General features: G+C 36.4%; 1 protein-coding gene across 5 annotated transcripts in view; it reads left to right on the top strand.

The window, feature by feature from the left end:
* Window positions 1-14,402, top strand: part of BBS9 (Bardet-Biedl syndrome 9) — a 432,087-nt gene that overhangs the window by 214,759 nt on the left and 202,926 nt on the right. For 3 of the 5 annotated variants that reach the window (XM_049714453.1, XM_049714454.1, XM_049714452.1), the window contains 3 exons: window positions 2,572-2,744; window positions 4,982-5,101; window positions 6,455-6,607. In XM_049714453.1, coding sequence (XP_049570410.1) covers window positions 2,572-2,744; window positions 4,982-5,101; window positions 6,455-6,607 — 446 coding nt within the window. The remainder of the gene's footprint in view (window positions 1-2,571; window positions 2,745-4,981; window positions 5,102-6,454; window positions 6,608-14,402) is intronic. The other 2 variants (XM_049714456.1, XM_049714455.1) reach the window with 1 other exon arrangement.

Below are 14,402 nucleotides of genomic sequence, written 5' to 3'. Positions count from 1 at the left end.
ATGTACCACTTGACTGTTCATTTCAGCTCTGTTTACAATAGCCAGGACATGGAAGCAACCTAAGTGTCCATTGATACTTAGAAGATGTGGCACATATATGTGATGGAATATTACTCAGCCATAAAAAGAAACGAAATTGAGTTATTTGTAGTGAGGTGGGTGGACCTAGAGTCTGTCATACAGACTGAAATAAGTCAGAAAGAGACAAACAAATACTGTATGCTAACACATATATATGGAATGTAAAAAAAAAAAAAAACGGTTCTGAAGAAAGTAGGCGCAGGACAGGAAGACACAGATGTAGAGAATTGACTTGAGGACACAGGGAGGGGGAAGGGCAAGCTGGGAAGAAGTGAGAGAGTGCCATGGACCTATATGTACTGCCAAATGTAAAATAGATAGCTAGTCGGAAGCAGCCGCATAGCACAGGGAGATCAGGTAGGTGCTTTGTAACCACCTAGAGGGGTGGGATATGGAGGGTGGGAAGGAGACGGAAGAGGGAGGAGATATGGGGATTTATATATATGTATAGCTGATTCACTTTGTTATAAAGCAGAAACTAACACACATTTGTGAAGCAATTATACTCCAAAAAAGATGTTTAAAAAAAAAAAAAAAAAGACTGGAGTGAGGGGAAGACTGGGGAAGCTCCAAGGGGAATGATATGACAGCAGAGAATACCAGGGTGTTTGCCATGTACCATGGCAGGCATACTTAGTGTATTTTATTCCTTATATAATTGAAAAGAGTATGACTAGGGGAATGAGAGCAGATATATTCTTGAATTCTGGCTGAGGGTGACAAATTGAAGTTAAAAACCAATTTAAAGAGGTAATATATTTATAGAATTTGTCAACATACCTTTGGGAATATAAATAAATATTTCACATGCACATATTGTATTACCTTAAGTTCCTTAAGCAAAAAGACTAAGGTAATTTTTGTACTCCCAACATTTCTTTCTTTATGAAATTGCACATAATAATTGTTCAATAAATGGTGAACTAAATAAAATAGGTAACTTTGATCTCAGAAAGTGTACAGTCTCTTTGTAGAGACTGAATATAATCATCTGGAAGGTTAAATAAGAGTACATGGTTGGGGCTTCCCTGGTGGCACAGTGGTTGAGAGTCCGCCTGCTGATGCAGGGGACGTGGGTTCGTGCCCCGGTCCTGGAAGATCCCACATGCCACGGAGCGGCTGTGCCCGTGAGCCATGGCCACTGAGCCTGCGGGTCCGGAGCCTGGGCTCCGCAACGGGAGAGGCCCACATACCGCAAAAAAAAAAAAAAAAAAAGAGTACATGGTTGTATGTATTAAGTGCACAGTAAACTGTAGAATTCTCTATATAAATTCAGAGAAATGCATTGTTATGAGGTGGTTAAAATTGATAGATAATCTTTGGATTATTTAAAGTTTAGCTAAAGTTCCAATCCCTGCTCTGTTATTAATTGGCTAGATGACCTTGCAGATTATTTAAACTCTTCTGTTGCTATATTTATTCTTCTGTAAAATGGGGCTATTGTTATATAGCCAGTAGCCTATTGGGCTGAGAGTGAATGTGCAGTGCTTTAGATAGTGATTGGCACATATAAGGCTTCTATAGATGGTAGAGAAATAAAGGTTTCTTGGGGTAGGTGAGACTGAAGCCAGATCCTGAGGAACAGGTAGAGTTTAGACAATTGGGGAAGAAGGATATATACCATGAATTATAGGTCTGACATTTAAATTGCTTTGTGACCTTTGGCAAGTCTCTGAAATTCTCTGTGCCTGGTTTTCCTTCTTATAAAAAATGGGTTTTTGTAGTTATAGTGCTTGATGTATACATAGCTGGTGCTCTTATAATAGTTGCTCTTATCATAGATGTGGTTATTGTCACTGATGTCATCATCATTGTCATCATTGTTGTCATCATAATCATCAGGGTAGGAGATAGACAAGACTTTGGCTGTCTTGGAGCTGATGTGTCAGGGAATGGAGGGAATGGAGGGAACCAAGATTTATAATTGGGGAAGGGTCTTATTGCAAAATCTCTCTTCAAATGAAAGAACTATTAGAAAAATAGAAAACTTTGATTATGATTACAGGGATTTAAGCTGCCTACTGTGTCCAGGATGTGGGCTTTCTATAGAATAAATTTTATTTCACATCAATTTTTTGAAACAAACTAGTGATACCAGGTTGTACTTTTGCAATGGCTGTTTTCTTACCTTTTTTTGTTATGTTTGTTTGTTTTTTACCTTTTGAGTAAAGCTCTTTTTAGAAGGATCCAAATTTTGTGTTTTTACCATACTGAAACCTATTATAAGATACATAGTTAAAATGACTATGCAGCTTGCTGTTGTGACCACATACCTTTGGAATGAGCTTTGAAGATGTTAAGTTGTTGATGCAGAAAATCACGATAAGGCAGTAGAATTATTTTTATTAAGCCAGTAGAAATTATATCTATATTCCAAAAAAGAAATCTTTGTCCTTTTGGTATTCATGTCAGAGTTAGTGATAATTCATATAGTTTCAGCTACTAGTTATGTGTTAATAAGCCTTTTCCTTAATTATTTTTTCTCTTTAGAACGATATCGCATCCAGAGTGAACAATTTGAGGATCTTTGGCTCATAACAAATGAGCTTATTATCCGCCTTCAGGAATATTTTGAAAAACAGGGAATCAAAGATTTCTCATGTTCTTTTTCTGGATCTATGCCCCTTCAAGAATATTTCGAGTTGATCGATCATCATTTTGAGGTGTGTATGATCATAACCCGTATCATCTGTAATTTTTCAATGTATGAAAGAAAGATGCTACAGAGGTAAGGATTCTAGTATACATGCTATTAGGCAGTGTACATCAAGTTGTTATTCTTATGTGGATGGTGGGGTTGTGAATCTGTTCCTGCCCTCTTGCCCAGTTTGTGATCAATTGCACACTTTTACAGAGTGGCTGCCTGGAGCTGTGGTCTGGCCTCAGAACAGAGCTGGTTTAATTCTCCCACATGGGGATTTAACCTTTGACCCCAATAACCCAGTGTTAAAACTATTTGAGCTTATTGGCAGCCAATTGGCTAACTAATTCTAGCAGGCCATAAATGAGGTGTGATTATAAAGTAAAGTGATTTTTCCTTTTCATTTTTAACAAGCACACCAGAACTTCTGCATCTGAATGAGGGTTAATCACGTAAAATATTCTCCAGTATCTGGCACAATGGGTGCTTAGTAAATGCTGAATGATTAAATGTCTAAATTAATGAGATCTGACAGTGACTTTGTTGCCTGGATATATTTGCATTTCTTCTTTGGAAGTACCTTCAGAGCCTGTGTTAGATTCTCTTGAGTATCTTGAGGGTGTCAAATCTTCATCCTTTGAAGATTGACTTGATATTTGGAAATAGTCAGGAGTCATGTTTTGTGAAAAAAATTGGACAATGAAAGTCATTGTTTTAAGTCCCATGTGTTAAAAAAAGAATTCACCAGGCTTTTATTTGCCTATAAGTAGACTCTGTAGGGAATTACAAAGAGGAATTTCAAAAAAATTTTGCACTTTGTTTAAGGAAACATTGGTTCCCTAGAGTGGCTACTTTTTAAGGAATCAATAGGTTTTGCATTTCAATTTGTAAACTATGGTGTGTGTTGTGTGTGTGTGTGTGCACGTGCGTGCGTGTGTGTGTGTGTGTGTGTTAGTGAGAGAGAGAGAGGATGAGAGAGAGAAAGAGGGAGTGAGAGAGAATACGTCATGTAAATTGTCAGTCACATGAACATTCTACTTAATGTTCAGTCCCTTGAACATTCTAAGAACATTGACTTTAACCTACAAATAAAGACTTCTTTGAATACAGTGTGAACATAAAGGGAAAATTTCAGTGCATACCATCCCCTTGCAGATAACACGGCATTATCAAATAAATTGAATTTATTTGGGTCTTCCCTCATCTAAGCTGATAATATTGTATAGGACAGTATACTTTGACCAAATTGTGGCACCAAAATCAATAGTTTGGGAAATATGTTTAGGTACTCTAAGTATTGAGAACCTTTATAATTCTCTAGGATATATCTTAAGAAATTCCTGCTTCACTGTGCAAAACTGGGGTCCAGTGACTTATGGAAGAGAGTCCACAGAAAGACTATACTAATTACCTATTTGTAATATTTAAAATAAAAAAATATTAGATTCTAATTGACTATGTTTGACATACAGTCCGCCTCCCTCCTCCCCGCCTTATTTGCTGGCTAGTAAATCCCTGGAGTTTCTACATCAGGGACATTTCCTTTCTGGGGAGGGACTTAGGGAATGTGGTGAACTATAGGCACTTTTGTTACACAGTTAAAAAGGGCATGCTATACTTCCTTTGCTCTCTGGCCCCGCTCTACTTTTTTTTTTTTTTTTTTTGCGGTACGCGGGCCTCCGGGAGCACAGGCTCCAGCGGCCATGGCTCATGGGCCCAGCCACTCCGCGGCATGTGGGATCTTCCCGGACCCGGGCACGAACCCACATCCCCTGCATTGGCAGGCGGACTCTCAACCACTGCGCCACCAGGGAAGCCCTACTTTTTTTTTTTTTTTTTTAATATGACTTTAAACTTTGAATCAAGGTGGCTTTTGGAATCTATGTGTCCCTTAGTGTAAGCTCCCTGAAGACAGGAATTTTTGTCTGTTTTATTCATTGTTGTAATTTCTAGAGTCTAGAACACTGCGTGGCACTAAGATCAATAAATATTTGTTAAATGTTGAAATTCTGACATGTGAAAACATTTCAATCACTGCTGTTTTGTTACACGTTCAAAGAAATGATAACCTGGCTGATGTCTCAGTTTTGAGAATATTTAAAAAATTTTTTGTTTCATGAATTGAGGAAATAAAGTATTATAGCAGGAAATCATATAATTAAAAGGGTGAATTATTGATAACTCTAATATTCTTTTTTAAAAATTTAGTTGTTATGTCACTTAACTTTTGATAATGAAAGTTTTTTTTTTTCCTTCAAGAGAATATACTTTGATTTAGTTAGCTACTTAATGCTTCTGAAACTGGGGTTAAAAGAAGTTAATAAAATTCCAAGTTTTTTTTCCAATCATGTGTCTGTTCTCCATACATGCACTGAAAAGGTAAGGAAGTTTGGTTTGATATCAGAAATGTAAACTATAATATGTTTGATTTCTGAACATTTTGAATATGATATTTACTTCAGAACTAGTTATGACTGTTTTGTTAAGTTGAATTAGCAGTTCACATGATCTGGGTTCATGGAGTATTCCCTATGACTTTGACTAGCTTTCTTTATTTTAATTGTATTAAATTCAAAAGTTATGAGAGGAGTTATACTGAAAAGAGTCGTTTCTGATTCTCATCCTCCCACTATTCAGTCTCCTCTTTGGAGGCAATTTTTGGTGTACAGTTTCTTGTTACCCTTCTAGAACTATTCTATGCAGTCACAACTATGTTACTATATAGATTAAAAAAAATACATGAATGATATTCTGTATTTCAGTTTTGCTTTGTTTCATTCAATGCATCTTTGGCTAGCATTGCTTATCAGTACCTGGTGGTCCTGCAAAGTCCTCTTTATTTATTCAACCTGTTCCTCTATTGATGAGTATTTTGATTATTAACATTATCTTACTATAATAGCAACAGAAAAAATCCTATAATGAATATCCTTGTGTGTACATTACTTTTTGCAAGCTCACCCCTAGGATAAATTCCTGGAAGTGGGATTGCCAGGTCAAACGCTGTATGTTTGAGAGCTATTTGTATTAACTTTTCTGTGAATTTTGCCCACTTTTCTATTGGATTGTTGCTCTTCTTCTTACTCATTTGTTAGGGTTGTGGTCCTTTTTCATCAATTTGTAGATGCTTTCTAGATATTATACGCATGGTTTTTTGTCTCTGTGGTTATTGCTATTATTTTTTACAGTTTGCTGTTTGTCTTATCACTTTACTTATAATGTTTTTCTCTACCTTTTTCCTTAACCACGTAGAATTAAAAAAATGTTTTTTAGTTAGTAATTTATCAGGGGGGTGTGTGTGTATGTGGGCTTTTGACTTATAAAGATCTGTCTCATGCTAAGATTATTTTTAAAAATATAATTTTCTCATGCTTTGTTGTGTTTAAACTTTTGATTCCTCTGCAATTGATTTTATTGTAAAGACTGGGGGAAAAATCCTTGTTCCTTTTTTCCCTTATGTATTTAATCAGTTATCACAAACATTTATTGAATGATCTATCTTTACCCCAATGACAACTGGGCCATTTTTACTAAATTTCTATTTGACCTATTTCACTGTATCACCTATGTATTCATGTATCAAATATCACAGTTTTAATTCTCTAAACTCTGTAACACACTTAAATTTCTTCTTTACTCTTTTCAAACTTTTATTGGCATTGCCAGTATCCTTACTTTAGACACGTTTTGTTGTGCACATTTAACCTGAATTAAAGAAATTCTTCATTGTAGTTGCGGATAAATGGTGAAAAATTAGAAGAACTCTTATCTGAAAGAGCTGTACAATTTCGGGCCATTCAACGCCGGCTATTAACAAGGTTCAAAGATAAAACACCTGCTCCTCTCCAACACCTGGACACCTTGCTAGATGGAACTTACAAGCAGGTTAGTATAATAACAGTGATAGTTTTATACTACTGGATATAATTTTTTCCCTCACCCTAGAGTCATGTACCAGACTATCAAGATAAGGTATTTCTTTCCTATGTATTATGGAGCAGGAAATAGCACACAGGCTTTAGAGTCAGAATTTAAAGTCAAGCTCTGCCACTTTCTAATTATGTGACCTTGCGTAAATTAGATTAGATCCATCCGTATTTTACTTCCCAGGGTTGTTGTGAGGATTTTCCATCTCTTATGTGAAGCACGCAGCTTAATGCCAGGCACATAGGATATGCTCGATAAATAGTACTATTATGATTAGTGTTATTATTGGACAATTCTTAGTACATCCCATAATTATCATCATAATTCTCAAATTGTCTTATAGAGCAATTAGATTACACTTCTAGTTTTATGTCAGTTGATGCTTTGAGATGGAATTCTCTTTTTAAAATTTATTTTATTAAAGTGTAGTTGGTTTACAATGTGTAAATTTCTGCTGTACAGCAAAGTGATTCAGTTATACATATATACATTCTTTTTCATATTCTTTTCCATTATGGTTTATCACAGGATATTGAATATAGTTCCCTGTGCTATAGAGTAAGACCTTGTTGTTCATCCATTCTGTATATAATAGTTTGCATCTGCTAATCCCAAACTCCCAATCCATCCTGCACCATCCCCCTGGCAACCACAAGTCTGTTCTCTATGTCTGTGAGTCTCTTACATAGGTAAGTTCGTTTATGTCATATTTTATATTCCACATATAAGTGATATCATATGGTATTTGTCTTTCTCTTTCTGACTTACTACACTTAGTACGAGAATTTCTAGGTCCATCCATGTTGCTGTAATCACATTATTTCATTCTTTTTAATGGCTGAGTAGTATTCCATTGTATATATGTACCACATCTTCTTTATCTGTTCATCTGTCATTGGACATTTAGGTTGTTTCCATGTCTTGGCTATTGTGAATAGTGCTATGAATAGTAGGGGTGCATGTACCTTTTTGAATTATAGTTTTGTCTGGATATATACCCAGGAGTGGGCTTGCTGGATCATATGGCACCTCTATTTTTAGTTTTTAAGGAACCTCCATACTGCTTTCCATAGTGGCCACACCAACTTACATTCCCACCAACAGTGAAGGAGGGTTCCCTTTTCTCCATACCCTCTCCAGCATCCGTTATTTGTAGACTTTTTAATGATGGCCATTCTGACCATTGTGAGGTGGTGCCTCATTGCAGTTTTGATTTGCATTTCTCTAATAATTAGCGATGTTGAGCATCTTTTCATGTGTCTGTTGGTCATGAGATGGAATTCTTAAATAGCCCTTTGTTCTAAATCAAAAAGTCTATTTTCTTCATCTTCCTGATTCGTCCTTCTACCAGTGGTTTATCATTTGCATGACTAGGGTGATCTGGGTCTCACTCTTAAGGTATTATGTCTTCAAAAACTATTCAAAATTATCATCTCAGGCTTGAAATAATAATTTTTAAAATTCAAATTTCATGGGTCATGCCTCTGTCAGTTCCACTATAAAGAAGTCAGCTTTGAATAACTGCATTATGTCTTCTCATATTTCTATACAATATCACTGATCTGTTTCAGAATCGGTGTTGGTGATATGAATATTCTGTTGATTTTTTGATTGAATTTTTTTGTTGAGATAGTTGTGTATTCCCATGCAGTTATAACAAAAAATACAGCTAAATCTCATGTATCCTTTACCCCCTTTCTTCCAGTAGTAGCATTTTGTAAAACTATAGCATAATATCACAAACCAGGGTATTGACATTGATAAAATCTATAGATTTTCTTCAGATTTCCACAATTTTACTTATACTCATTTGTGGGTGTATTAAGTTCTATACAGTTTTATCACACATGCAGGTTTGTGTATCCACCACCACATTCAAGACACCAAACAGCTCCATCACACAAGACTCCCTCATGTTGCCTTTTATTAACAGAACTCCCCTCCCGTCCACTGCTCTCTACCACATTCTGTTGTTTTTGAAAGAACGAATCAGGTATTTTTTTTTTATAGTTGGCTTTTCTAGAGGAAAGAAAAATAGCTTACCATGTAAACATCAATAAATGTATTGATAATACATTTGCTTCTTGAAATTTTCATTGTTATTTGAAAATTAGTAGCAATTTGAGGGACAGTCTATAACAATAGTAGGGTATTGGAAAGAACACTGGGCTTGAAGTTCAAAGACCCCAGTTCTGTCACTTATTAGCTATGCGGCTTTTGGCAATTCCCTTACCTTCCCAGAACTTCAGTTTCTTTCTATAAAATGGAATAACTACTCACTGTGTTGTTACAAAGATTCTATTCCATAATGGATGTAGAAATGCTTGGTAAATTGTTCTACAAATATAGACTGCCAATTTCTTTTGTGCTGGAGCAATTATGTGACTCTTAGGTTAGTAGACACTAACGCTCTTTCTGTTTCAGACTTCTTTTTTCTCTCTTTGGTACACTTTTTGTTTGGTTTGTTTTTCATTTTCTTTCTTTTTTTCCTCCTCCTTCTTCTTCATATCTCTTTGATGACTTATCTCATTCTTAGGTTTCCTGCCACACCTGCACTTGGGGCTGAAGAAACGCTGAATCTTATCTTTAATGGTGCTGTATCTTTTTGTGGACACAATGGCAGAGGGGTCTTTAAAGGGGTTTGATGAGGGTGCTTGATTTAATGCTTTCCATATTTTCTATATAGCAAGGCTTCCTTTGTCTTTTATACATTCTCAGTTCTGGGGTTTATTTTTTTCTGCTTAACTCCAGGTTGGGTTTTTCCATGATTTTTAGTATGGACAAGATGATCAAAACCATAGAGTTTTGCTTGAATCTATGTATTAAGTCTCCATTCTTTTTAGATCAAAAAAGAGGATGAACAAGCTTTTGAAAGAAACATATGAATACTATAAGAAATTTGACTTAGTTTTAATGCAATTTACTACTTAGTTTTATTATATATATTAAGATTATACAAAATGCTAAATTCTCAAACTTAGTTCTTTATCATCTTCTCAGAAATATCACTTTTGTATGTTTTTGTGTCTTTCTAGACCTCTTTTCTTTGCATTCAAAAACAAAATGTTGTTTTGTGAGGCTAAAAAATTCATAAATAGTACCATACTCTATGTATTAGCCTGCCTCTCTTTTTTGTTTTTCTTCCAACAGTATGTACTGGAGCTCTTTCACACTATGTAGATCTACTTCTCTATTTGTAATGGCTGCATAGTATTCTGTAATCTAGACATTCTGTAGTATGGAAAAACACAGTTTATTGAAAGATAAATCTTAAAAATAGTTTTTATGCTGAGTCTAACACTGAGAAAAATCCCTTTTAGACAATTCTATTGTGACTAGACAGGTGTGTGACATACCTCACTATCACATACCTTTGGTTTAGTGTAAACTTATCTTTATACTTTCCCTGGCTAGGGGGCAGATTACTTGGATGACTTACGTGGCAGATTAGCCAAGCCCATGAAATGATGATTTGTGCTGGAGCCTGTCCTTACTCTCCATGGCATAACACCATTGCATGAGTGTCACTAGATTTGTAAAGTGTTTTCCTAATGTGTCAGTTTAAAATTAGTTCTGCTACCTGTGTGGAGTCCTTGTTTTCTCATGTGCAAGGGGCTTTTAATTTTCTCTTTTCTGTGCATCTTAGTGCCACTTTAGTTTTAGTTGGATAAGCATTCTGAGCTGTACATTGATAAATTTACTTCCTGTCCATTTATCACCAGGCATCTGGAAGATGCTATATTGTCATCATTTAATGAAGTGGTGATAATTGGTTTATGTGAAAATAGAAGCAGAAGTCAGTATCCTCCTAAAACTAGTGTGTAAACTCTCTGAAGGCAGGGACCTTTTTTTTCTTTTGTCTTATTCACTACTATATTCTTAGCACAATACATTTCTTGTCATGTTATAGGTGCTTAATAAACATTTGTTCTAGGAGTGAATGCTTTCTTGCCACTAAGATAATTTCTTGAAACTGGATGTCTTGGGTAAGGGCAATCCTACAAAGAACAGAGCAGCAGAGAATTCTTTCAGTTCAGGCTCATGAATCATTAGGATGATTTATTCTAAAATCCTCAAAAGCCACTAAAAAAATGAAACTCTTCTCGCTTCCTAAATAATACTGTTGGAGGACTCAGGTAAACTGCCGTAGCTAGGAAGGTTTTATCGCTGAAAATTCTTGACTAAAGAAATCTTTTCTATTCCTTTTTTGTGAGTATGTGTGTGCCAGAGTTAAGTATGAAATAATCATCTGTTGAAATATCTCAATGCAGATACAGAGGTTAAATTTCATCATATTGTATGTATAATGAAAATTTCATCATATTCTAAGTGTAGTGAGAATTATTTGAGATCTTTCAGTATTAATACCTGTCCAGAAGCATGAAAAGTTTGATTGTCTTCATTTTCCATTTACGTAATTGTTGGGTTCTTTCTCTTGGAAACAAAATTTCTTTCATAAAATGTATCCTCTGAACAGTGAGGATAGGATGTAGAAATGTAGAACTGAGGAAGTTTGGGGGTCTTATGGGTGCTGGATATCCAGGAACTGCTATGAATTCCAATAAAGTCCTTAGGACAAACTGAAAGTGAAGCCCAAGTCCCTTCATATACGAATGATTAAGCATTGCTGAGTTGGCTGTAATGTGAAATAGTTGGTATGGTACATTTACTCGTGTAATAGTTAGTGATGGTACGTTCGTAGGTTCTGAGGTCAAAGTTTGGCTTACTAGCTCTGCACTCAGTAATGATAGCTATTGTTATTTAGGAACCAAAAAGTCAATTTACCAGGTACAGGGATAGGTAAGGTCAGGGTGGGAGGGCAGAATGGCTTCTGTGCCCTTGGTGTTTAGCAGAAGCTCTGGGTACCACTAGTTTACATGGTGAGGCCAGTGAAGTGGGTCTCCAATCTTCGAGTGACTTGGGATGTAGGTGCCTTTGAATCTGGTCCAGCAAGAGCCTGTTAGAGAAAGCCACTGCTTCTAAGGTTGCGGTAAGACATCCAACATTGTTTCCTTTAAATGCATGCTAATAAATGTTCTAGGGTTTGAAGTGGCGTATCTGACTTATTCTAGTATAATGATTAAGAACTCTGTGTCTAGAGACAGCTTACTTGTATTCCAGTCCTGGCTCTGTGACCTTGGGCAAATTACTTAAACAAAAAGCCAAAACCCTCCTAAACCTCAGTTTTCCCATCTGTAGAATGGTGCCTCTTTCATTGGCTTGTTGTGAGGACTGAAATGTGTAAAGACATTAATTGCTTAGAATAGTGCTTGGAACACAGTAATCTCTCAACAAATGTTAACTACAATTCTGAGGATGGTTTTTCATCTTTATTTGACTAATAAGTTATGCCATATCAAAAATGGTGCTATTCATTGATCAGAAAAAAGACGTTATAATACATCATCTTTCTGAAACTTCGCTATCTGTCAGCATCACAAATCTAGATCTCAGCTAAGAAACATGAAGATCATGTATCCTCAGGGGCATCCCCAAACTCCTCTAGCGTAACTGCCTTGGGCGTTTGGTTCCAGAGAGGATACCAAAAGGAAAGGCGCTTCAGGATCATGAGGTCAAGTGGCCATCTTCCCAAAACCCCTGATTGTTTCATCTGGATGTATTCTTAGAAGGAAAATTGCTCAATCAAAAAATATTTCTCACTCACACACACACACCACACACACACACGTACACATACATATTGCTTAGCAAAAATGTACTAAATTATAGTTACTCCAGCAGTATATAAAAATGTCTATTTTGTAGGTATTATTGTTTTGATCTTTACAATTCTTAACTGAAAAAATAATTTGACTGTTATTTCAATCTTTCTTTCTTTGCTTACCAGTGAGATTGAACATTTAAAAAATGTTAATTGGCCATTTATCTTTCTTCTCTTGTGATTTACATATGTAAAACCTTTTGTTCAATAGTATATCAGGTAGTTCAGCTTTTTCTTATTTTGTGTATATTAAGAGTGGCAATCTTTTAGCATACTTCTGTCATGCATAAAAAATACCTTGTATATGTAAGGAATGTAATCTCTCTTCATATGTAAAAGAAGTTTTACCAATTTGGCATTTGCCTTTTATTTTTATTTATGATGTTTTTTAGACAAGTAAAATTTATAAAGTATTTTCATAATAAAGTCTATTCATCTTTTTCCTTTAGGTTTCTCTGTCTAGGAAAGTCTTCCCATGCCAAGAATATTATCGACATATAATTTATTTTAACATTTTTATGCTATTATTCTTTTTTTTTTTTTTTTTTTTTGCGGTGTGCGGGCCTCTCACTGTTGTGGCTTCTCCCGTTGCGGAGCACAGGCTCCGGACGCGCAGGCTCAGCTGCCATGGCTCACGGGCCCAGCCGCTCCGCGGCATGTGGGATCTTCCCGGACCGGGGCACGAAATCATGTCCCCTGCATTGGCAGGCGGACTCTCAACCACTGCGCCACCAGGGAAGCCTGCTATTATTCTTTATATATACTTTTTTAATCCATCTGGAATGTATTCTGCAATTTAGTGAGAAGCTAATCTCCTCGCCAAAAATGGTGAGCTAGTTGTCTCAGCCCCTGTTAACTGCATAATCCATTTTTCTCTTACTGAGCTGAAATACTACTTGTATCATTTAACAATTTTACTGTATAGCAAACTACCCCAAACCTTAGTGGTTTAAAACAACAGTTCATTATTGTTCATGAGTCTCTGAATCAGCTGGGCAGTTCTGTTGACCTGGGCCATGGTTGGCTGTTCTTGTTTGAATTCAGTCCTGTGTCTCTGGTTAGCTGGTTGCTCAGCTGGGGACTGGATGGCCTAGGATGTGCTTACTTACGTATTGGCATTTGGCTCACAGTTAGATGGGGTGATTGTACCACATGTCTCTCCTGTGTGGCAGGCTGGCCTGGGCTTGTTTACGTGGTGGCTACAGGTCCCGGTGCACAAGTATTCTTCAAGGCTCTGCCTGTGCCATGTCTCTAACTCCCCATTGGTTTTGACCAACCCAGATCAAAGGGTTGGGGAAATAGACTCTGCTTCTTTATTTGAGTCGAGAACTGTGGGCAGTTTTACAATTTACCCTAATTCTAAATGAACATATACTAAATTAGCAAAATGTTTTGAAAGATAATTTTTTTCAACCTTTCCTAATCCTTGAACTTAGGTTTTCTATACTTTTAACTTTGAAACCTAAATTTTTGTTGTTATTAAAATTTTATTAATTCATAATCAGTTATGGTCTATGGATTTTAAAGATAATTTCTCTTATAATTAGATTTATCAAGAGTTATTTAAAGCAAACAGAGCATCTGTGCTGTTTTCAGGCTAGTGAAACTGCCTGAATACTTACCTATGTGCTTAGTTATGGTCAGTTGTTTCGGGGATGGAATCTGTTATCTAGTCTCCTTGTAGGTCCTCACCATAGTCCTGTCCAGGGTGGGCGTTACGGGTGTGTGATCTATGCAGTCACAGAGCCCTGTGTTTGGTTGAATGCTCTGTGGTAGCCGTCGTGAAATTCTTAATACTTTTTGAACAAGAGGCCCCATATTTTCATTTTGCCCTGGGCCCCTCAAATAATGTAGGTGGTTCTTGCCCTGTTGGGATACTAACTAACTGTTAATGAGTAGAACAAGACAATTGGGAGCTCAAATACAGAGTAGAATTCAAAGACATACTGGTTTTATTACCACTACCCCAAAACCACCTGTAAGTTTCCCCAAGATGAACAAAAAGGGATGCAGTGGGCATCAATGAGCTCC

The sequence above is a fragment of the Orcinus orca genome, chromosome 9 (assembly GCF_937001465.1).
Source record: "Orcinus orca chromosome 9, mOrcOrc1.1, whole genome shotgun sequence".
NCBI classification, from domain to species: Eukaryota; Metazoa; Chordata; class Mammalia; order Artiodactyla; family Delphinidae; genus Orcinus; species Orcinus orca.
The sequence above is the reverse complement of the archived record's forward strand: the minus strand, read 5'-3'. Positions and strand labels throughout refer to the sequence as shown.